General features: G+C 47.2%; 1 protein-coding gene across 1 annotated transcript in view; it reads left to right on the plus strand.

The window, feature by feature from the left end:
• LOC144826880 (A.superbus venom factor 1-like) overlaps nt 1-25,521 on the plus strand; it is a 1,649,148-nt gene that overhangs the window by 100,573 nt on the left and 1,523,054 nt on the right. The window contains exon 4 of the mRNA XM_078685340.1: nt 3,440-3,510. Within this exon, the coding sequence (XP_078541466.1) occupies nt 3,440-3,510 (71 nt within the window). The remainder of the gene's footprint in view (nt 1-3,439; nt 3,511-25,521) is intronic.

Genomic DNA, 25,521 nt, shown 5'->3' on the forward strand with positions numbered 1-25,521 from the left:
ACACCTAAAAGACAACCCCCTTGAACCACAACACTACCCTAAACCCAAATACACTACTCTAGACTACATAAACACAACTCTACAACCTAAAAGACAACCCCCTGCATGACCACTACCCTAAACCCAAATACACTACTCTACACTACATAAACACAACCCTACAACCTAAAAGACAACCCCCTGCATGACCACTACCCTAAACCCAAATACACTACTCTACACTACATAAACACAACCCTAAAACCTAAAAGACAATCTCCTGTACCACAACACTACCCTAAACCCACATACACTACTCTACACTACATAAATACAAACCTAAAAGACAACCCCCTGCACGACCACTACCCTAAACCAAAATACACAGCATAAACACAACCCTAAAACCTAAAAGACAACCCCCTGCACCACAACACTACCCTAAACCCAAATGCACTCCTCTACACTACATAAACACATCCCTAAAACCTAAAATACAGCCCCCTGCACAACCACTACCCTAAACCCAAATGCACTACTCTACACTACATAAACACAAACTTAAAACCTAAAAGACATCCCCCTGCACGACCACTACCCTAAACCCAAATACACTACTTTGCACTACATAAACACAACCCTAAAACCTAAAAGACAACCCCCTGCACGAACCCAAAAACTACACTGCCCCACTTACCTCTCTCTCCTCATTGTTTGGAAACGGAAGCGCCTCCTTTTCCAACCAACTATGTGGATAGTCAGAAAAGTAATTGACTTTGCTAAGTAACTGTATATTGCTAAGTAACGGTATATGTGAAGTAGAAGCTTGCAAACTTAAAGCATGCGAAGTAAAAGATTCTGCTAAGTAAGAAATGTGTAGAAATGGTAAATCATAGTAGTAGCCGCGAAGTAATGGTAGATTACCGTGTCAGGTCATATTGAGCAGTGTCCTGTCCCCCAACTCCTGCCACCGTCTCCCCACTGATGACTGTGGACATCATTTCCTCCATCTCGACCAGCTCCTCCTGTGGCGCTAGACTCCCACCTCCAGTCTGCATTGCTGCCTTCCGGCATGTTGGCGAGTTTCTGCTTAGTTTTGCGCTTCACATCATTCCAGCCCCTTTTGACCTCTTCCATTGTCCCCCTCAGCACTCGACTGCATTCACCTTGTCCACGATGGACTGCATATTCTATTTGTTGTTGCCAATGACAGTGGGGGTGACGAACAGTAGCTGATGGGGATCTACCACCTCCGTTATCAGGATCCTGTTTTCCTGCGGACTGAATTGCGTCTTCCTCTTCTTCTTGTCTTTGCCCTTCCCTGACCCTGAGATCCCAGGCTGGTCCTCCAGGGGGCTTGTGGGGTTCTGGTTTTCCTCTGTACGTGCTCCAGCTACCTCCATTGTGCTTCGCTGTTGTTTTGCTTTTGTTTGGATGTTTTATTTTTACTTTTATAGTGATTTTTCCCACCTGACGTGTGTGACTTGCAGGCCTGGCGAAGTTTATTGCAGATGTTCTTAACGCAGTTGGGCTCATCGCAACTTTTTGCGCGTTTTGTCCCGGTGACTTTATTGCAGACATTTGACGCGTTATCTGGAACATATCGCATGTTATCGCGTGTTGTGAATAGGACGTTAACACAGAGTTATTTTCCCACGATAGACGGAGTTATGGAACATTACGATAACCAATTTTGGCAATGATTATCACACGTTCTTGAGAATATTCCCCCAAGATTTCTGTCTTGTTGAGCTATCAAAGTTTCGAGCAGTCTCTAAGAAGCCTGATGATATCTGAGGAAAGATATCATCAGGTCAAATTTCCCTGGCATCTGCGTGTCATCAGCAAATGAGAGTGCCTGGATGACAAACATCCTATGAGGGGATATCACCAATCGTCGTGGGATTCCACAGGCCAAATGCATTTCCATAGATCTAAGAAGGGAGGGCTACCGCTTAACTATGTCCTCTAAAAAAAGAACCTAAACCTTTCCAAGGTTGAGCACATCAGTTAGACGATGAGAAAGGCGCGGGCCCCGCCGCAAGTATGGCGGGCGCACATGACGTCAGTAAACATCGCAGAGATGCAAGGGCCCCCTTTAATGGCGTTAATAGAGCATATGGAGGTAACCGGGGGGGGGGGGAGGGGTACCCTCACGGTAAACGGGCCCTCTGCGCATGCGCACTCCGACTAGAGGGCGTGGTTAATTGTTAAGGATCCGACACCAGTTAGTGACCTTGCCGTAGGCCCAAATAGGATATGCAGAAAAGTAATTACTGTATGATTATGGTTCATATGTTAGATCCAGATAGGAATACCTTGTACTAGAATTATGTTAAGGTTAGCCATCTGATATCTGTATATATCAATTATAATCAAATGTCATGGAACGTTTTCTGCGTAATTGTGTAAATATTGTTTATTTCAATTTTGTTTTATTTTCATGTTTTAATATATACGGCCCGGGGTTGTACGACCCCCGCCTCCAAAGAAATCCATCTCATGTCATTTTAATAATGTTTGTTAAAGGAAAGGGGGGGTTCCAGCAGTCCCTGGCCATATAACCAAGAGGGGCAGCCTTTTGACTGTACTGGAAGCTGCAGAAAGGCATCGAGGGTTACTAGTAACGCTACCTCTGACCAATACTTTACCCTGAACTCTGCATGTGACATGCATTAATGATGTTATATCCTGAAATAACATTTAAGGCAGACCTATTGCCATTTTTTTTATTTCATACCTTCTTTCAACGTATGAGTGATTTAGCATCCTGTACGAACACAGATCATATCCTTTCTCATAATCCCCAGGAATGTAAGGGTGAATTTGGAATGAAGATATCATACACGATACCTCAGTACATGATATAGTAAAATAAAAAAAGGAAAGCTTATCTGTTAAAAATAATTCCATGGGGCAAGGTGTGTGGAGTGACAACATGGAGAAGCGAGGAGAGACTTCCCTTCTGCTTCCAGTGAAGCGGGTAGAGGAAAGACTTCCGACAGCTGGAGAGCTTGAGCAGCTGATGGCGAGTGGGGAGAAGGGTCTCCAAGTGGCTCGAGAGTTCTCACTGGCAGGGAGGAGGAGGTGCTCGAGCTACCTGTGGCAAGGGTTGCACACAAGTACATACAGATGGCTGCTCTCTCAGATGACACAGATTCACAGCCGCAAAATGCTTTTTTGCCAGAAATGCTGAAACTGAGCTTCACTGTTCCTGACTGCCATTCTCTAAAACCTGCCCCGAATGCAAATTTGAATATTCAGGCCAGGGACAGTGGTTAAACCCTGTTGCTGCTTCATTGTATTCAATGGAGTTCGACAATTTTCCATGATTTAACAGACATCTATTTCCAATCTATTTGTTCGACTATCCTGCACTATTCTGTATATTTTAAATGGTGTGATGATGAGACATCAAAGTATGCGACCTGACGAGAGCATCTCTTTGTTTTCTCTGCAGTACTTTATCGATTGTTCACCATGGGTGGCAAACTTCAGCCTGTCAACAGAAGAGTCATTGTTGAAGTTGAGGTAAGGTGTCCACCAATCTGAGAGGAACTTTCCAAAATAAACTCTGCACATGTTGGCACATTTCTGTTGTACGTCGCATAGCACTTCATGAAACTGACATGGTTTCTAGCGATTAGAAATGGCTACCTCATCTCCCGTGGAAGTACAGATAATATAGGGCGCACCGGCATGAGGTACAGACAGAACAATCATATAGTGCACAGCTGCGAATTTATTGGGGGTCCTTTAAGTAAATGTTTTTTTTTCATGCTAGGCCACAATTTGGTACGACCAACACGCTCATTTGGCCTTTCCCGAAAATGATGGTTTCCATTTACGCCAACCTCTGAGTTGTTGGAGAAAGAGAAGGTTTTGCAATTTAAGAAGTTCCTATGAGGTATTCCCAATCACATAGGACATACTCACCTAGTAGAAGATTGTTTTGCAGAGGAACTTCTGAGAACGTACAATATCTGCCAGTGAGGGACCTAGTACTGTATGGAAATGAACATTCTTTGCTGAAGGGGCTCAGGGTGTTTTGTAGGACCAACAGGTACCGCTAAAGCGGCATTTTTTTATTGCCCAATTATCAAGCTGTCGCTAACAGCAGTTAGAGACAGTTTCCAGGCGATAGCAACTGGTTTGTGGCCCATATTTATCGCTAATAAAATGCAAAGTGGGCATACCCAAACTGGTACCGAATGAAAGCAGTCGCAAACACAGGTATTGCCTATCAGAAATATCCGCGACACAATAAAAAAAGCACGCTAACCCCGATTAGCGCCAGGATTTTACACCTGGTAAAAACCTGACTTAGCCATAATAGTCAATGGGAGGTGGATTCTACGGCTAAGTCCCCACCTGCCTATTAGCGAGATTTTCCTTAGCGATAGGATTTTTATCACTGGAAATCTCACATTAAGGATGGGATCTGCCGCTATTCCTGTATTTTTTATCGCCATGGAGATAAACGTTGGTAATACTGCGTTATCGCCGCGATAAAATCCAGCGATAGAAGGCAATAAAAAAGAATCATGCTAAGGGCGGTTTGGAATAATTATCGCAAGTTGTTGCTAATGTGCCCCTATGTGCTTTAGGGCACTAAAACAGTACATTAACCGTACAAATTAAAAGCCCACCTTATAAATAAAAAAAAAGCAATTTAGTCAAGGTGCATTTAGTGTCTAGAGTGTACATAAGCACTTAAAAATTGGCTTACATAAAAACATGTTTCATCTTCACACAGTTGTTTCAGAAAGAGTAATGACTGAGTACACTGTGCCACATTTATGGACTTAATAAAATGTGTTAAAAACATTTTAGCATATTTCTGATAAAAACCACAGAAAAAAGTAAAATGAAGCATTGACTGTTTGAACATATTAATACATGGGCAACAAGCTATTCTAAATTGTACTGAAAACCTGAAGGAAAGTAAAGTAGGTATTCTATTGTGTCTGCCTGAAAGTGGAACAGTAAAGAGCATTCCCACCTTCCTTTCCCAGTACACAAATAATTGCTGAGGGTATTGTCATGGTTCACTGAGAGATAAGTTAAAATGGAGGTTTTTGGAATCTCCGTGCAAAACCTTTTCTTCTGGGCGAGAGTTAGAATTAAAATTGAACGTGCTTCCTGCCCAGAGAAGTACATGTTTCAGTGTTAGTAAATGCTTGGGGAGGATCAATAGCAACAAAAGATTTTTGTACAAATGCTAGCCACGGAATATCAAGACCTTTATCAAAAACGAAACAATCTTTTATTGTGGTTCTCGTTAAAGACACGTCATAATTTTTTCAAATCAAAAGCCGGGGGGGGGAATTTGAACTCTATTGCATATACAGCTTTAGTCCTAACTTGTTATGGCAAATGAGGTGAGATGAGGAGAGGGCCACAGAAAAGTGGTTTTCTTCTGTTTGGATAGCTGATGAGTCCCTGATACTCCAGACTCCTGCCCCGTAAGTGGCCACTGGTGCGCACTGCATAGAATACATTCGTAGCATGGGGTTAAACACTCAACCTCCTGGAATTAGAGAAACATATCGCCTCCTTCAACCTCCTTGATGTTTTTCAATCCGGCTTTAGAAAGGGATGCAGTAAAGAAACTGCTATGCTAAATATCACTGACGACATTCATCGCTTCCTAGACAAAGGGGAATCCTCATTACTAACCCTCCTCGACCTCTCAGCTGCATTTGATACCGTCCACCACCCCACCCTTCTCAACACTCTCAAAGACCGGTTCGGATTAGATGGCAATGTATTCAAATGGTTCTCCTCATTCCTTAAAAACAGATCACAGCAAATCAAGCTCAGCCACTTGCTCTCCAAACCTCAACTTGTCTCACTCGGCGTCCCTCAAGGATCCATCCTCTCCCCAACCCTATTCAATCCGTTCATGGAACCACTCACCCTCATCCTCAAACATGCTAATATCAATTACCATCTCTATGCCAATGACACCCAATTATATTACAAGATCAAATCCCACAAAGACCTTCTCCACCTCAATGAGATCTTGACCAGAATTCAAACGTGGTTCCATCGGAACCATCTCAAACTGAACCCAAATAAAACTGAAATCATCCTTTTCTCCCCCAAAAACAACTCCCTTCCCATTCAACTCTGGATAAAGGACATCAAAGCTCTTAACTGCCCGCTCTCCACCTCTAATTCGGTCAAATCCCTAGGCATCAGTATCGACCAGAATCTAAATCTCATCCCCCACATTAAAAATGCATCCAAAAGTGCGCTTTTCACCCTTCTCCACCTCAAGAAACTTAAACCATTTATTCCAGCAGACGATTTCAAACTTGTCCAATCGCTTGTCCTTTCCAGGATTGACTATGGCAACGCCACTTTGGCTGGCACCCCTAAAACTCATCTTGCTCCGATTAAATCTGTCCTCAATCTAGCTGCGAGACTCATCTCTGATTGTAAAAAATTTGATCACATCTCCCCTGTCCTCAAAAATCTCAATTGGCTCCCAATAGAAGGAAGATCCACCTATAGGATTGCCTGCATCACTCACAAAGCTCTTCACCAAAACACCCCTTCTTACCTTACAACAAAACTACACAAAGCAGGTTGCTCCAGGTCCCTGAGAAGCACAAACTCCCTTGTCTTGATCCCACCCAGACTCAAATGTCAAGAGACCCAATCCTGTGCGTTCTCTGGTAACGCTCCTACAATTTGGAACTCTCTCCCTAAGGATCTTCGCTGCAACCCCTCTTACCCTCTCTTCAAAAAGGAACTCAAAGTACTCCTTCTCAACAAATACTGGGGTATCTAATTTTACTGACTCTGAACATGTCCACTCCTCTCTCTTCCCTTGTCCGCTCCTCTTCCCACCCCCTCTCAATCCATTCATTTTTTCTCACTCCCCCTCTCTTCACCCCCTCTCTATCCTAACTTATAATATTCACTTTCCACTTAATGTTATCTCGCTGTTTCATTGCCCCCTTAGCCCTGTTGAATGCATTGTCATACTGTAACTCTTTTTCGCTTAATTGTTAAATTTATCTCATTATGTTCACCATCCTTGTAAAGCGCTCTGATACTCTTGGGTCCAGTAGCGCTATATAAAACCTTTGAAATAAATAAATAAATAAATAAATAAAAGTGAACCAATCGCCCTAGAAAGCTTAGTTCTCCGCTGAATTATATTAGGCATCCACGAGCCTTTGGAGTTGAAAATCACCACCAGATAAGAAAATGTATTAACGCTAACTAGGAGGTTTGTTGTAATCAAAATACTTGAGAGGGGTTTACTCCTTGGCCCACAAGCCATGACAAGAGTTTTAGAAAAATTGGTCAATAAATCCAGGGTTCCCATAAATTCCACAAATAATCTGACCAATGATCCCATTAAGACTGCACCATCTACATACAACGAAACGGGACATGGGGTACAAAAGACAATAGGAACATCTAGCGGGCATGATATTAGGTGAGTGCCAAGATTGTTAATTTACAAAATGAACAGCAAAGGAGCAAGCACGGACCTCTGTCATACTCCGGGCCCGATTTGGATCTCTCTTGTGATCTCTCCACTTTGCCTAAGCCTCAATCTGGCCTGTATTTTCAAGTCAATAGGTGTACAAATGTTTCCTCCATCCCCATTTCTAATAATATTTGCCAGAGTCTTGACCGATTTACACAGTCAAATGTTCTAGTTAGGTCGATAAAAGCTAAATCCATAGGGGTGCGTATCGCTACAGTGTATTTACGCAATATTAAACAAAGGTTCAGGCACTGCTGCTGAGTTCCAATATGTTTACTAAAACATACTGGTATGGGTTTAAAATCTTGTTATCTTCCACCCACTCAATGATCTTATTATATATAAACCCCTCCCAAAGATTTTAGCTGGAATATCTATGAGAGAGATTGGGCGATAAGAACTGGGTTATATCTATATTTAAAGGTCACTTTCACCCGCAAGGTTATCCTGGCGCTGTGGAGATATGTGTGCCAAGCCCTACCTATGGTTGGTTAACTGAAAAGCCAGGTCTTCAGCTTGTTGCAGAATTGAAGAAGTGAGGAGGATGCTCTCATGTGGAGAGTACAATTGTTCCACGCTTTAGGAGCGATGTAAGAGAATGCTAATCCTACTGATCTGGTTCTTTATATGTGTGGGATGTTGGCCTTTGGTTTTTCTTTGGCAAGTAGGAGTCCTGCAGAGTGGAGGAGTCTAGATGGTTGGTGAAAGGAGAGGCGACTTTTTAGATAGGTAGGGCCTGAGATGTGGAGTGCCTTGAATGTGTGTAGGAGGAGTTTGAATTGAGCGTGTTTGTATATTTGAAGCCAGTGTAGATCCCTGAGGTGTGATGTTATGTGAGTTCCGTGTGGGAGGTTGAGTAGGGCAGCTGAGTTCTGGATGGGCTGTAATCTTCTAGTGAGTTGCTTGGGTTTTCCATAGTCCAATTTGCTGATGACAAGCGTGTGAGTGACAGTTTTTCTTGTGTTACTTGGGAGTCATTTGAAGATCTTCCTCAGCCTCTTCAAGGTGTGAAAGCAGGATGCAGTGACGGTGTTGACTTGTGCAGTCATGTACAGTTTGCTGCCAGTGATTATTCTATGCTTCCTGGAATGAGTTCTGGGTGAGGTCCGAGTTTTGCCAGTCACTAGTTGGAGTACCAGGGTGAGGTGTTCCTGCCAACGATCAATACTTCTATCATGGCCGTGTTGAGCTTGAGACTGGTGGCTTTCAACAAGTTAGCGACTTCAGTCATGAACTCTTTTCTAGTGCTGATGGTCTTGCCCAACAGGGAGAATATGAGTTGTATGTCATCTGCGTAGGAGAGGACGCTGGTGTTGTGTGCATGGATGACATTGACCAGAGGAATTATTTATATGTTGAAAAGGGTGGGGCTAGGAGGAGCTTGGCGGGCATCCGAGATGGCCGCGTGAGCACAGCGCTCCCCGGACCCCCGCCGCTCCCGGCATAATATCCTGAATAAATCCTGATTTCTCACGAGGATTTGTATAGAGGACGTTGGGCTGAATTACCTGGACTTTTCAGAAATTTCTTTTGACACCGGGTGCCTGAGTTACGGTGATTCGAACTTTTGGGCTCCGCCCTTGAGGTGCGCCCGGGACTGGGTGAGGTTCAGTGGCCGTCTTGGAGTTGAACAACAACGGCAAGGGGATTGGACTTGTGGGTCCCCTTCTTTAAGTTTCAGTTTCGATTCTGCCTCTGACTGGGACGTCGGCGAGAGGGTCGGACCGGAGCTGGGCCCGGGGCACGAATCGGCTGTCGGGCCTTGGTTGGACTGTTCTCCTATTTGACCGTCCCTATCCTAGTGGCACCCCTGCAGTGGTCCTTTGGTCCTGAGGCCTCCCTTTCGGGTGCCCGGTCCGTCGACCCTGGTGAATCTTCCTGTGACGCATCTCCAAAATGGCGGGCAGAGGGGACCGGGAGACGCGGAAGACGAAGACACCACTGCGCGGGGGTCGGGTCCAATCTAACGTCATGGACCGTTATACCCACTCTAAGGGGTCCCCTGGTGCGGCCCTGCCCGGTTCCAGTGCGTCTGACCATGTCGTTGATGCGTCGACGGAGCCTTCCTTGCAGGACATCATGGGCGCCATTTCTGGCATGCGGGAGTCGATAGGCCAACAATATGAAACCTTGGCCCACAAAATTGACACCGTGGCCATCGACGTGAACTTAATTCGAGCTGATCTCTCAAAGACGAACGAAAAGGTGAAGTCTTTGGACATCAAAGCATCCAGCCTCACGTCGGACGTCTCCGAGATACAGACGGAGATTGGCAATCTCCGTAGGGTGAACGATTTCATGACCCGGCGCTTGGAAGATTTTGAGAACAGGGCACGTCGCTGTAATGTTCGCGTGGTTGGTGTTCCGGAGAATCCAGAACCTCACTCGGTTGATCTCCTGGTTGAAGACCTGATCCAAAACCACCTTTCTCCATCTGGCCTCAGTAAATTTTTCACGGTGGAGCGTGCACATCGTGTTCCGGGGGGCCAGGGTAAGCCAGGTGCCCCGCCGAGACCTATTGTTGCAAAATTGTTCCACTATAGGGATCGGGACGCTATCCTGCAGGCATCGCGGGTGAAGGGCCCGGTGGCCTTTGAGAATGCCACGGTGAACTTTTATCCGGACTTTTCCCAACAGGTCCAGAAGCAGCGGATGGGATTTCGTGGTGCCAAGAAGCGTCTTAAGGACATGGGGATGCGCTACGCTATGCTTTTTCCGACCAGGCTGCAGATTGAACACAATGACCGAACTTTTTTCTTTGATCGGCCGGATGCCGTGAATGACTGGCTGGACTCCTTGCCTAACAGACCTCCTGAGACTGAGTCCGAAGCCCACCCGGGCGGTGCTGAAGGTGGTGTAGAGAGCTGAATATTTCGTTTTTGCCTGGTGCCTTGTATTGAATGACTCTTTCCGGGGGTATATGCCTACGTTGCTCCGCTTCTTATGAGGCTTGATGTATGTTCCTTATTCTCGTTACTGATCTTGAGCGGGGTGGCGGGTGGGACGGAGCCTCTCCTCCTCCGGGGTCTTTGTGTAGAATAGGGGTTCTTGGGCGACAGGCACACTGCAGGTTGGGGTGGCTTCTTAGCTTTTTGCAGGGGTGCAGGGTGGGGGGTGTTTTCGTGTTGTTTGGGGGGTGGGTGGTTGGGAAGTTCGTAGTTTGTGTGTTCTGTTTTCAAGGCGACCTTATCCGGTATTCGATGATGTATCTTGTGTCACGCTCATTGATGGGGGGTGTTGGCTTTGCTGGGTGGGATGGGGGGTAGCGGGTTGAGATTTGTTTCGTGGAACGTTAATGGTCTGGGGGATCGTATCAAACGGAGTGTGGTGTTGAAATGTATACGACGTTTATCTCCTGATATTGTATTTATGCAGGAAACTCATTTGGTGGGCAATGTTTGTCAGGCGATGAATAGGTGGGGCTATCGCCTCGTAGCCCATTCGGGGTTTACCTCGGGTTCTAGGGGTGTGGGCATCCTTGTTCGGGCTTCCCTCCCCCTAGCTATTGATGATGTGATTCTGGATGATCGGGGGCGCTATGCTGTCCTTGTAGGTCGCTATGAAGGTCGTGCCCTCTCCTTATTTACTGTTTACGTGCCCCCCGGCCTACAGACCTCAACCTTTTCCGATTTGGGCCGTGTGTTGTTGGACCTCCCTGATAGTACTCTCTTTATTGCTGGTGACTTTAATTCTGTGTTCTCTGGTCTACACGATCGTCACCCCCCTAGGGATACTCCTGTGGCCCAACAGTGGTTGGGTGGGTTTTTGGACACATTTGGCCTGGTGGATTGCTGGAGGCTTATGCATCCTACTCAGCTTCAATACACCTTCCACTCTGGGGCCCATGGGAGTCTGTCTAGACTGGATTATTTCCTGATGCCTGCGGCTCAGTCGCCAGCGGTGCGTGAGATTAGACACCTCCCCAGGGGCATTTCTGACCACTCCCCGCTCTGGCTCAGTTTTGAGATTGGAGTGGAGGCGGTGGGCCGGGTGGCTCCCATCAACCCGTGGTACCTTACCTCCCCTGAGACCCGCAGCCTTTTGATTAAGTCCTTAGACGCATATTTTCTAGATAACGAGGGGTCGGTTTCCTCAGCGGTTTCCCTATGGGAGGCCTTTAAGACGGTGATTCGTGGGCAGGCCCTCTCCCTTATTGTTGAAGCTAAGAGGGCGAGGAATAGGGAGGTGGTGGACCTTGAGGGAGAGATTTCTGTATTGGAGGATGCTTTGCATTCGGATGTCACGTCTGCGAAACTCCATGCCCTGGGTCTGAAACAATTTGCCTATAAATCTATGGTCATGGATGCTGCTAAAGTGATGTTTCGGGAACAACAGGGTCGTTTGTATGATGTGGGGGACAAAGCGGGTAAATTGCTGGCGTGGCTGGATAAGAAAGAAAGAGCTAATCGAGTGGTGCCTGTGATTCAATCTTCGAGTGGTGAGTGTGTGACGGACCCGATTGGCATTGTCGACTGTTTTGCTGAGTACTTCCGTGTGGTGTATACCCCTGTGTCTGTGAGGGATGTGGCTGACTCTCGCCTGCTATTACGTGATATAGCTCTACCCAGTGTCTCCGATTTGGATCGTGAAGCGTTGGATTCCCCCTTTACTGTTGATGAGATAGCTACTGCCATCCGTTCACTCCGTTCGGGCAAAGCATTGGGCCCGAACGGGTTGCCAATTGAACTGTACAAGTTGCGACCTGACAAAATGGCGCCGTATCTTCGCGCCATGTTTCTGGAGTCCCGAGAACGGGGTATTCTCCCGTATGATCAGCGACTGGCCACGATAGTTGTCATCCCCAAAGATGGTAAACCCCGGGACCTTTGTTCATCCTATAGGCCCATATCCCTGCTGAATGTTGAGCCCAAGGTATTGGCGAAACTCCTGGCGTCCCGCCTCCTGACGGTCATTAGTGACTTGGTCCATCCAGATCAATCCGGATTTATCCCGCATCGTAACACGGCTCTTAACCTACGTCGTCTCCACGGTGCGATTGCGAGGGCGGGGCTTCTGACGGAGCCGGCCATTTTGGCTTCGTTGGATGCCTCGATGGCTTTTGATACTGTGGAATGGCCTTATCTTTGGGCGGCTCTTGAGAAATTTGGTTTCGGGCCCGAGTTTATTGGTTGGATTCAGTTATTATATGCGGAACCTCTGGCACAAGTAGTTGTGAATGGTAGAGTTTCGGCCCCGTTCACCCTTGGCAGGGGTACCCGTCAGGGCTGCCCCTTGTCTCCGTTGCTCTTTGCACTCGCCTTGGAGCCATTAGCTGCATGGCTTCGGTGGGAGCCTTCGCTTAAGGGGATCCGCTGGTCACCGGACTTTGAGGACCGCGTCTCGCTTTACGCGGACGACATTCTTTTATATCTCACCTCACCGCGTAAATCTCTGACTGTTTTATTTGATGTTCTCACTTCATTTGGTGCCAACTCAGGCCTCGTTATTAACTGGGCCAAGTCCTGCGTATATGTTCTTTCGGGGGTCTTACCCCCATTGCCGAGCAGACTTCCTATCCAGGTGGTCCAGTCTGGCTTCAAATATTTAGGGATTTTCATTACGCTGGACCCCTCACTCAGATTTGAGCGTACTCTCCTCCCCCCGTTGCTTAGATTGCGACTGGACGTGGCCCGTTGGCGTAAACTTCCTTTGTCCCCTCTGGGCAGGGCGGCTTTGTTTAAAATGATGTCCTTGCCGCGGTTCCTCTATGCGCTCCAAAATTTCTATGACGACATCCCCAAGACCTATTTCCGAGAGATTGAGTGTCTTCAGAGGCAGTTGATTTGGGACGGGCGTCCACGTATTGCCCTCGCGAAACTCACCATCCCGTGGTACGACGGGGGCATGGCGCTCCCCGATATCAAGCGATATTATTGGGCCTCCCAGTTGTCTGCTATTAATCACGTGATGTTTTCACCGGGTCGAAATCCTGCATTTGAGATGGATAGACTCCAGCTGCCGGGTGGGGACTTTAATAGAGCGCTATATTCTCGATCGGCCGGGTGCCATCTTGTGGGTCCGTCCAGGATTGCAGTAAATGTGTGGCGAGCCGCGAATGTGAGTTTGGGTTGGGAGGATCGAGTGACGCTGGCGACGCCGCTGTATGCTTCGGAACGTTTGGGGTGTCTCTGGTCTACTAAGGGCTTCGACCGCTGGGATATGATTGGGATATGTAAGGTGGGCGATGTCTGTTCGAAAGGTAGTGTGAAGTCGTTCCAGGCCCTCCAGGCGGAATACGGTTTGAATGATAGGGAATTTTTTCGTTTTCTGCAGGTTCGACATGCCCTCGCCTCAGTCTTGACTCCTGATGAGGCCCTGCCTGAGTCTTCCCCCCTCGAGGATCGTGTCCTTGATGGGCACCTGCCTGATAGTACGATTTCTTTGATCTATAAGAAGCTGATTAATAATCGGGCGGACTTACTGGTCCGTCTTCGGGAGGTTTGGGTCGGCGATGGCTTGGAACTGGACGATGAGGACTGGCAGTCGGCACTCTCCTCTCCCAAAGAGGTAGCCATCCCTGCCCGTCTCCGTTTAGTTCAACTTAAAATCCTTCATCGAGTGTATGTCACTGGTCCACGTTTGGTGATGATGGGCTTTTCCCTGGATGGGTTATGTAAGCGTGGTTGTGGGTCGAGTGCTACCTTTTTACACATTCTTTGGGAGTGCCCAGTTGTGGCTGCCTATTGGACGGCTGTGCTTGAGGTGATGACCGTTGTGACTGGTATTGCCCTGCGGCCGGAGCCGCGACGGTGTCTGTTGAATGTATGGGAGCCCACTGATTACTCTGTAGCCCAGACCAGATGGGCTACCTTGGGTTACATGATTGCGAAACGGGATATTGCGCAACTCTGGGGTGCATCCAAGCCCCCTGAGGTCTCGAAATGGGAGGACAACATGGACTGGTCCATGTTTCGTGAGAAGACTGTGTATGTGGCCAGGGGTAGACCCAGGGCGTGGACGAAGATCTGGGCCCAATGGAATGAATATCGTGGGGATATCTGTGCCCCTCCCCTTGTAGATACCGCTGATGTTGTCCTGTCTCCCTAGGCGAGCGTTCCCGGAACCTTTTCGTACTGTTTTGTGAATTTCTGATCTCCCCGCTGCTCCCCCCCCCCCGACCTTGTTAGAGCCTTAGGGCTCTTGTGATGTTCTCCTGATTGTTGACTGTCCCCTCCGTTCTTTGGGCTGACCTTGATTATTGTACATTCGCCTTTTTAGTGTTGGTTTCTCTTTTTCTTTTTTGTATAAAATAAAATTCGATATGCTCTGTGATATGTTGGGAGTAAGGCTGGGTACTTGATTTGAACTTGTCCACGGGAGTATATTTCTGATTTCTTCCTTGTGCCTTTTTATTAGCGGCCAGCCCGTGTGGTTGTAGGCCCATTCCTGTATTTTTCTATGCTTGCTCAAATAAAGGTTTTTGAACAAAAAAAAAAAAAAAAGAAAAGAAAAGGGTGGGGCTGAGTGATGATCCTTGAGGGAATTGCAGATGAGTTTGCGGGCTTTTGAGGAGTAAGGTGCCAGGCTGATAGCTTGAGCTTGTGTTCTATCTGTTAAGAAGGAGCAGGTCCAGCAGAAAGCTTTTCTTTGGATCCCAATCTTGTGCAGGCACCTGAAGAGGAAGAGGTGTGAGACCATGGCAAATGCTGCACAGAGGTCTAGGAGAAAGAGGGCTGTCATGTCTCCTCTGTCAACGATCATGCAGAGGTAGTTGTGTGCAACAAATACTGTCTCTGTACTCTGGTTGGGTGTGAATCCAGGCTTGGTGGCATCGAGGAGGTGGTGATTGCTCAGGAGGTCAGTGAGATATTGGTTTTATTAGTTTCTCCAAGACCTTTGACTCTAAGACCTTTGCTTCTAAGACCGTACCAGGTTCCTTATGTCATCCATCACATGACTCATTTATATTGATCCCTTTATTTGAAAGTTCATCCTCGCAGTCTGTAGAGTAGTAGGGTTGAGGTAAGACCTAATGTTATAAAAATAGGCATGAGTGAATGGTGCTTCGCTGCACTTGGTGCTGATCTGAGATATTCTCATCAGCCCCTGTTCCCTTCTTGGTGCTCCATTACAACCTGGCTGTTCTATCCTTGGGTGTGTTAAAGATGACTGCTGTAATCTAATAGAATTTTTATTCCGTCTCCAGATCCTGTTACAATGCCTCAAGTACTTTCTAGCGTCTCTATATTCTTGTACAGAGAGTAAAATGTACTCACTGCTGGCTCTAATTTATTTTTTTCAGTGTCTCAGAAACATCTTTTATTTATTCTTCCATGTCCTTTTCTATTGCATCAGATGTGCTTACTTCTAGCTTGTCCAGTGCTTCTGATTTTCGGCATCTCCATATCCTTGTAAAGTGCCTAAAAACATGGACAACTGTCTCCATATATGCCTTCTAGATATTCACATCTTGTTCCATACCTTTTCAAATACCTCTGTTGTGCCCACATCTAACTTCATAAACTTGACATATGCCTTCAATCTACTTTGGCTTGATATCTTTTTCTAGTGCTTCAGATGTACTAATTGGGATTTACAGAAGTATTCCATGCTTGCTCCATTTCTATGCCCAGTTTCCTAAATAAAGTCCTAAAACCATACATTTTAAACTTCCTTGGATATGATAACATTTAGCTGATTTCTTTACTCAAAGCCTCAGAAATGTGCTACTTTTACTCAATATATTTAACTTTTGCCTGTATTTCTCCTCTATATCCAGGTCTGGTTTCTCCCATATACCTCTGTCCACTGTCAACATGCCCATTTCTTTAAAACAAGGCTCTCCTGATGAATACTTCTACCTGCAGATTCCTCACCTGTACATCAACCCCATATGTCAGACAGGATCCGTAAACTACAAAGCAACAAGGTCTCAGGTAGGGGGCACTGGGCACAGTCGCTGCCGGAAGTGATTTCAGATGACACCACTGAGACCATAAACTGCTCAGCCTTATGTATTAATGTCAGTTCCTTTTTTTCTGCACCTTTGACGCATATCCATAGCTTGAATTCTCTGAGAGAAATTCCCGCCCCCCCCAAAAAAAATCAGAAAGCAGTAATATGTTTCCCCCCAAAAGAAATCTGGATTTAAAGTATTTAGGAAGCTTGAGGGACGGTTGTCCATCACAGACCTCAATACCGTCTGCCGATGAGGTTGGGGGTCCAACCATGACTCAAAGTGCTGCTCCACATGACTTTCCAGGCATCCAAAGTCCATCAAGGACTGAGAGGCAAAGCTCTTTATGGCCAGGGAACAGGATGAACATCACCATTGAAAGCGTTTTCGACATTGTTCCTGTTCTCCATCTTCTTCATTGGGTAAGAAGAAAAGAAAATATAGGAGAAAGGGGAAGAAACACTCCAGAGGTAAGTTCCCGTGACGCTCTCCATCTCCTATTCTCCTACAGGACTTTGATCTTCGGGCCGTGGCTTCTTGTCCTGAACCCAGAAGACCCTCTGTGCAGCCTCGCTCCTTCCACAGAGCTGGCTTCAGTCAGACGTCCATGCCCAGAACCTTCAGCACTTCCACCTCCACCTCAAATGCTGTTGGTGCTGCCTTACCTGGAGTTCCCAGCATCTGGATCAGATTCAGTGACATTCTTTTTTTTTTTTTAAAACCTTTATTGTATAAAATGAAGACAGATACAGACCTACAACCACCAAGGCCGGTCAGTAATGCGGAGCAAAAAGAATAAATCAGTACACAGCTCATCAGCCGACAACCCAAGGGTTCGGCAGCGTAGAGGCATGATGTGGTTCGGAGCATCCGGCAGATGAGGATAAATAAAAGGTTTTTATATTTTATTACATACAAACAACAAACAAGAAACCCCACAAGAAAAAAGAATCGAGGCAAAATTATCAATATAAGGGCCGCTACGTGCGGTATGAGGGAGAGAACGAAAAGCAAGCATCAATAAATCATGGAAGTGGGGAGCGGGGACCAAGAGCAAGCAATATTTCACAGAAAATAGAAAATCAAAACACTGGAACGTACAGTCAAGGAGATCTTGGAGTATCAGGGGGTTCTGCAAGGGGAGGGACACAAATCTCTCCACGATACAAGTTCCACTGACCCCAAATCTTATCCCACTTCTTGGGCCTACCTCGGGAGATGTATACAATTTTTTCTCTAAACATGCACCAGTCCATGTTCTCCTCCCAGGTTGAGACCAGCGGTGTCCTATGAAACCCCCAGAGCTGAGCAATGTCTCTTTTTGCGATAATATTGCCCAGCGTGACCCATTGAGTCTGAGCAACGGTACAATCATTCAGTTCCCAAACATTCAGCAAGCAGCGTCGGGCCTCAGGAAGTAGCCCGACGCCCGTCACTTCTCTCATCACCGCATGCACTCGATTCCAGAAAACCACTACCGCCGGGCATTCCCATATAATATGGAGGAAAGTAGCAAGCAAACCACATCCACGCCGACATAACCCATCCACAGAATAACCCATATGCATCAATCGTGGACCCGTGACATAGATACGATGGAGAATCTTGAGCTGCACCAGTCGGAGATGCGCCGGAATAGTGACTTCTTTCAGGGAGGATAATGCAGCCTGCCAGTCCTCATCATCTAACTCCAGCCCGTCACCGGTCCATGCCTCACGTAGCTGTATGAGAAGGTCCGAACGGGTATTAATACGCTTTTTGTATATGAGGGAGATAGTGCTGTCGGGGACATGTCCATCCAGCACTCTATCCTCCAAGGGAGAAGACTCAGGAATCGAGGTACCAGCAGGGAAGACCGAATCGAGCGCATGGCGGATTTGAAGGTATCGAAAATATTCTCTGTCACTCAGCTTATATTCCCGTTTTAACTCGTCAAAAGTTTTGACTCTATTGGTGGCCCAAAGATCACCCACTTTGCTAATACCGATAAGGTCCCATCTATCGAACCCTCTCGAAGACCACAGACCACCCAATCTCTCAGCTGCATATAGAGGAGTCGCCCTGGTGAGTTTATCAGTCTAGCCCGTAGCCGATGTTGCACTATCCCATACACGTATTGCCACCGCAGTGGGGCCCGTCAAATACCTCCTGTCGGTCTTGGAATAAAGCGCTCTATTATAATCGCCCCCGGGCAGTTGCCACCTATCCATATCATAAGCGGGATAAGGAACAGGTCCATACATGGCGTGGTTAATAGCACTCAACTGGGACGCCCAATAATAGCGCCTGACATCCGGTAAAGCTATACCACCGTCATACCAGGGCAAAGTCAACTTCGCAAGCGCTATGCGCGGCCGCCCGCCCCAAACCAATTTCCTCTGGAGGCCCTCGATTTCTCGAAAATAACCAGCTGGAACCAGATCCAGCGTGTTCTGGACAACGTACAAGAACCGGGGAAGGGACATCATTTTAAACAAAGCCGCCCTCCCCAAAGGGGAAAGAGGCAACCCACACCAAGCCGCCACATCCGACCGAAGTCGGGCAAGCGGAGGCAGTAGATTCCGCTCGAATCGGACCTTGGGGTCCATAGAAATATAGATCCCAAGTACTTGAAACCAACACTGGAAACAGGTATAGGGCAGTGGCGAGGCAGAGAAGGCTGTCCACCCGTAAGTGGGTAAACACAGGATTTAGTCCAGTTGATAACCAAACCAGAGTTCTTCCCGAAAGAGCACAGGACATCAATCAGGACACCCAATGACTTACGGGGAGAAGTAAGGTACAATAATATATCATCGGCATAAAGAGACACCCGATCCTCGAAGGTAGGGGACCACCGTATGCTCTTGAGCGAGGGCTCCCATCGGAGCCACGCGGCAAGAGGTTCAAGAGCCAGCACAAAAAGGAGAGGCGACAAAGGGCAGCCCTGTCTTGTGCCACGCCCGAGGACGAAAGGATCCGAAGCCCTTCCATTAACCACCACCTGTGCAAGCGGTTGTTCATATAGAAGTTTAACCCACCCAATAAACTTAGGACCAAACCCAAATTTAGCGAGAGCAGCCCACAAATAAGACCACTGTTGGTACATCCGTAGAATTTCATCTGGCCCAGCTCTCGAAATCATCCAGCCGACGGGCAAACGAGTCTCTGGCCATGCGAAGATCGCGGACCTCGGTTTGCAGATCCGAAACATCTGTAATTAGGCTTGCTGTCTTAACATCCAGAGATTTGACCCGTTCGTTGGTTTTCCCCAGGTCTGTCCTGATAAGGTTGACCTCAATCGCAACCGTATCCAACTTAGTAGCAAGAGTTTCATATTGCTGACCCATCGCAGTCTGGATACTGGCAATGGCTCCCATGACATCCGCCAAAGTCGGCTCCTCATTCGCAGGAGTACCGTCACCAGCCTCTCCGAGGGACTTGCTCGATCCACCCGGGGAACCCTTCGGGCGAGTGAAGCGTTCTATAGTCTGGGTCTGAACGGCTCCCCCTCGATTCGGGCCTCTGGTGTTACGCCTCTCAGCGTCCGTTCTGCCCGCCATGATGGTCGACGAGCTCCGAAGGGTCCTCTGAGATCTGGGCAGAATGATTCCCTCTATGGCAAGCTTATTAAGTCGAGAGGTCAAGGAACGACAGCCAGAGGAGAGTTGGCGACTAAACCAGGGCAGCAGTAGCAATCAGCAATGAGTCGGCACCAACAATGACCGAAATCGAAACCGAAAGTACCACAGAGGCAGCGGAGGCGTCTCTCCAGCCGTTGTTGTTCAATTGCCACCTGGGCACCACGGCAACTCAAGTCCCTGGATGGTCTCGGCCGTAGGCCTCAGAGTACGGGGTGCAGCAAGTCTAGTTCCCGGCGGCCAAATCAATTTCTGGAAAAAGCTTTCAATATCAGCAGGGCATCAACAAGAAATACCCGTCGTCCAAATCAGGATGTGTTGCAGGATAGATGAGGGTGGCGGAAGGGGTCTCGGGAACCCTCTGCTCACGCGTCCATCTTGGATCCGGGCGTAGCTCCTCCCCCTCAGCGGCATTCTTAAATGCAATGTTTTCCCTCTTCTCTAAAGTGTCAACACCATCTGAAATACCTTCAGGCCCAGCAACCTCAACACATCAGCAAGAGCTGCACCATGCGCAGCGCAAGCAAGAGGGCGCTGCTTCTTTCCGTTGCTCAAGCAGATATTCTACTTGAATGGCAGCTTCCTCAGTATGAAGAGAAAGTTTCTCAATGTGAGTGGAAGAACCCATCCACTACCGCCTGCATTGAGAAATCTCCCCAGGAGGTGGTCTGGGGTAAGGTTTTCATTGCTCACAATTGCCGACTTAAAGTTGGGAGGAGGAGCGAGGAAAAAACTTTGCTTCACGAACTATGTGGAGCGCGGAGTGGGAAAACCGGGCAAACTCCGCGAGCTGAGTGGAATTTTCTGCCCAGGCATATCTTGTATTTCTTGTTTATTCTCTGTACTCCCGTATGATTTAAAGAACTATATAGTGCTCAGGGTTGTGTGCTTAACTGTGAGAATGTTTGGTATGTATTCAAAAACCTATTAAAAACATATATATTTTTTAATTCTTGTCTTCCAATGCCTGGACGACTGGCCTCTCAAACCCAGATCTGCGGACATGATGTTGCGCCACTTGCAGTTGACAGCCCCCTCGCTGACTGACATTGGCATTTCGATCAAAGAGCCCAAATCTCACTAGTGAACTCCCAATGACTCCACCCTTCTCTGCACCTTCCTTCCGTCACTAAAAATACAGGACATTCTATCTCTTCAGCATGGCCGGAGTGTTTCAATCCTGATAGTCCTGCGAATCCTGGGTGTTCTGGCTGCCTGCATCCTCCTAGTCACCAAGCATATTGACACTTGAGGATCCTGTAGTGGCACCTCCATAGGCATTTGTTCCAGTATGAGAAAGACCTGTTGGACTCCATTTTGATCACCCCCAGTGCTGCGATGGTAGTGGCTTGGTGGGGGAACCAGGCGAGCCTGATTTTCGCAATGGCCTCCACTCTTTTCCTGGTTATAACTACAGTATGGAGGGATACCTCCTCCCTATGGTGGGGAGCCCATCTAGAGGGTCTGGAGATCAGGGGCCTCTGGTCTCCGGAACAGCAGGTACTTTGCATGAACCTGCAGGAACTGCTGGCGAATCAGTTTGCTTCCCTCCATCCTAGGTTGATCTGTCCAGATCAAATGACTTCAATGTGGTATGTGAGCAAGGAAGGGGGAGTAGGGTCTCACCTTCTTTGCCTGGATCCACTCAGACTGTTGTCTTGAGTACATTACCAAGCAATCTGGCTTACCACCAATCACCTATTCAGGTCTCTGAATATCATAGCCAACAGCCTGGGGTAGTCCAGGACATCTTCGCATGTTGGGGCAGTCCTTAAGTGTATTTATCTGCCTCCTCAGAAAATGCTTAACACCAGCAATTCTGCACCCTCCAGTGTCCAATGTGGGGAGCCTTGGGTGGGCGTGTTTCAGTTGAGGTGGAACAGCTACATTATGAGTTTCTCCCAATGTTCTTGATTCTTCTAGTTCTCAGGATAATTCGCCAAGGCCAAGCTCAAGTAATTCTCATTGTCCTGGATTAGCCAAGAAGGGTGTGGTTCACAGATCTTCTGAGGTTCTCCAATTGTCCCCCAATTCACCTTCCATTCAGTCTGGACTTTCTCTCCCAGTCGGAAGCAAATGAATCTGCAGCCCAATCTCTGAGAACTCCACTGACATGCTTGACTATTGAGCTGAGACAACTGAGTTCCTTTCAGCTGCCATTGGAAGTGGTAGACATCATTTTTTCTGTTCCTTGCCCCATCACTAATTCTGCTTATTCTGGCAGACAGATGGGGCATCTTTGTGGCATGATGCATGGACAATGGTGTGTATCCCTCGCAGGCCAAAAGCTTATGGGACTCCGGAGGTTAAAGCATGTGTCTCGGACGTGACACTGGAAAAGAAGACTTGAAAGCAGCAATCTTTTAGAAAAGATCTGAGCCTCTCCAGAGCTCGGCCTTCAAGGCAAAGTGCCATCAATCTTTCCACCACAATGAAGTAAGAAATGGTATCAGAGGCGGAACTGAGATCTAACAAAATGAGCGTGGCTATTCTGCTCTCATCCAGACGCTGCCTTAGGATATCAATTAAACCCAAAAGGGTGGATTCCGTACAATGTGCAGCCCTTAAGCCAGACTGGGATGATTAGAGACATTTTATAAATCTTGCATCAAAAACCAAAAAGTTTATAGTTATATTAAATAAGTATTTTTTTTAACATGTGTCAATCCACTCTTTTTCAATGCATGGTCGAGCCAGGACATGAAGAGGGGAGAGGAGTTGGCCTAATGGCTAGGGCGGTCGATCTTGAATCTGGGAAACCAGGTTCGAGTCTCGGCAAGGACACGCAACATCCTGTGATTCTGGGCTAATCACTTAATCTCCCCGTGCCTAACAAAAAAATGAATGTGTCCTCATGTAACGCAACTGGTGCAATGTAAAGTGCTCTAATACCCGATACCTTTCAGGTCAAGGTTGCGCTGTATAAAACTCTGTAAAATTAAATAAAAAAAGTAATAAATAAATGTGGTATGATTTTTGTATGTTCCCAAGTTGGGTCTCCTTTTTGAAAAAATTTTTGGGGATCTCCTGGCAGTAAAATATGAGCTCCTTCATCATACAGATGTTTCTAAGCTCATTTCTCAAACTTTTTCTTATAAATGCCTCTTTTTTGTGCTCTCATTATTTCCACTTCTGCACACTTAGGGGCCCATTACGATGTCGGGCGGATTGCGTACGCCAGGCTGGCGGTAGCCACCGCCGGCCTGGCGGAGGCAATCCGCCCGACATCGTTTCCCGAATTCCCCCCGCCATATTAGTATGGCGGGGGGACCGCGGTGGACGGAAAGACCGTCTGCCGCTTTTCCGCCCCGGTCGCCTTGCGGCCGGGGCAGAAAATGTTTAATATGGTGGCGGTGTCTGATAGACACCGCCAGCCATATTAGCATGGGCTGTCAGACATGCCTTTCCGTGAAAGGCATGCGGTCTTCACTCTGGGGGCCCCCTGCGGGCCCCCAGAGTGAAGGAGGGGTGGGGGGTGCACACGGGGGGTACCTGTGGTACCCCCCTTCATTTGCATAAACAAAGCGACAGGCACCGCGCAGTGCCTGCCGCTTTGTTTATGCAAATGCTGAAATGCATTTTTAGCATTGTGGCGGGCGGTGCTGAGAGCACCGCCAGCCACAATTCTAAAAATGCAGGATGTGCCCGCCACTGTGGCGGGCACATCCTAATACCCCCCACGGGACCCCTGCCCTTATGGCAGGCGGTCCTGATCCCCGCTAGGATGACGGGCGGAAAAAGTCCACCCGTCATCCTAATGGACACCTTAGCATTCTTCTTTATATCTGCTAGCTCCTTTCTGAATTGTTTTTTTATTTAATTTTTATTGTACTTGACTTTTCTTAGGTCCCTACCTATGGAACCCTCCAGTACATATAGGGTTGGGTTATTCACTCAATGGTAATATCGATGTTTAGGTTTGAGTAAGCTACATTTTAGCTCCTTCTGTCTACTAGTGGATGGCATCTGCAAGAAATCTTCTGAAGAATATTTTATTTCTGTCTGGAAATGATGCAATTTTCATTGCCACAAAAAAATCTCCTCTGCAAGGACCATTTTTCTCATTTGAGAAGTTTGTAGTGACGTGTATTAATGACTTAGGGGCTAATTATGTATCTGGTGGCCCGAGGACTGCCAGACTCGCTGCGTGCAGCAGTGGATGTCTTCTGACTGCCCTATTTCAACTAGGGTGGTCGGACCGCCATTTCACTGTTGGAACCACCAGTGATCAGAGATTCCTGTCAGTGGAAAGACATTCTTGAAGCCGCATTATGCTTGGCGGGACCGCCGTGGTTCCTCCAAGCATATTGTAAGTTTCCTCACCACCGCAGTTTTCATGGCGGTGAGCCCGCCATGAAAACTGCGACAGTGAGGAAACAAATGGGCCCTACATGGCCCTGTTGCCTCAGGGTCATGGGATGCATGCAGGGGGGGGCACAAGTTGTGCCCCCGTGAGTACATGCACACCAGTACGTGTACGGCATGGACTGCACCAATCCATGCCGTGCAGGTACTGCCTTTGATGTTCCCATTGTGGTGCCTATGTCATAGGCACCGCCGTGGGACCACCAAAGAACCGCCCGTCAGTGACTTTTAAAGTCGTGATCTGGCGGGCAGTGTCAGTATGGCTTTGGTGTTACGGGAGCAGGGCGGCAGCATGGCAGACCTGCTTCTAAACAACTAAAGTCAGAATCAGGCCCTATGTCTTTCTCATTGTGAATCTCAATCCTGGTCCTTCCATTTTTTAAAGCAAATATAAAAGAGATACTTTGAAAAAGTGAATCTTTTAATTTTACAAAGGAACTCCTGTTTTATGAATAAGCACCAGAATATAGGACATTGTGAGTACCTTTAGGGAGCACAGGGTGCTCTCTTATAAACAAGAGTATTTATATCCAAAGCTGGCTTGTTGGAAACTGGGCTGCCCCATTAAAAATAACCAGGATTCAAAAGAAAGCCTTCAATATTGAAAAGCAAAATAGTTCATCAATGCGGAAAAGCAGTATTGGTATGCCTACCCTTGAACAAGCATTTGCAATGCAATGGATCTCACATTTGAGAGAGTTTAAGCTATTGGAATGGTAAAGGACAACCCCTTTTATTTATTTGTTTGGATAAGTAACACATAAATAAAAGGCGATGTCATTTACAATGCCAATAGCTCAAACTCTTGTAAATGCAAGACCTCGACCGCCATTGTCACAGGCTGCTTGGAAAGTAAAAGCAAGCATGACGTGCTACAAGTTGCAGGAAAGTATGTCATGTCTGCAGTAGGAGAAACGCATTAAAGAAAATGTTGCTTACAGACTAAATAAGACATACCGTGTACCAACTGAAGTAAAAGGGCCAGTCCTCACGAGAGGTTGCAAATTCAGACATGACTGTACTAAGGGGGGACTTTAAAGCCTATTAATGAATCAGAAGCCATCATTTACGAGGGACAATGACACAAACCAATGAAAAATATGGACAGAGCTCCAAGTCCATACTCGAATACAGCATGCCTCGCAGAGCAG

Source organism: Lissotriton helveticus, chromosome 1_1 (assembly GCF_964261635.1).
Source record: "Lissotriton helveticus chromosome 1_1, aLisHel1.1, whole genome shotgun sequence".
NCBI classification, from domain to species: Eukaryota; Metazoa; Chordata; class Amphibia; order Caudata; family Salamandridae; genus Lissotriton; species Lissotriton helveticus.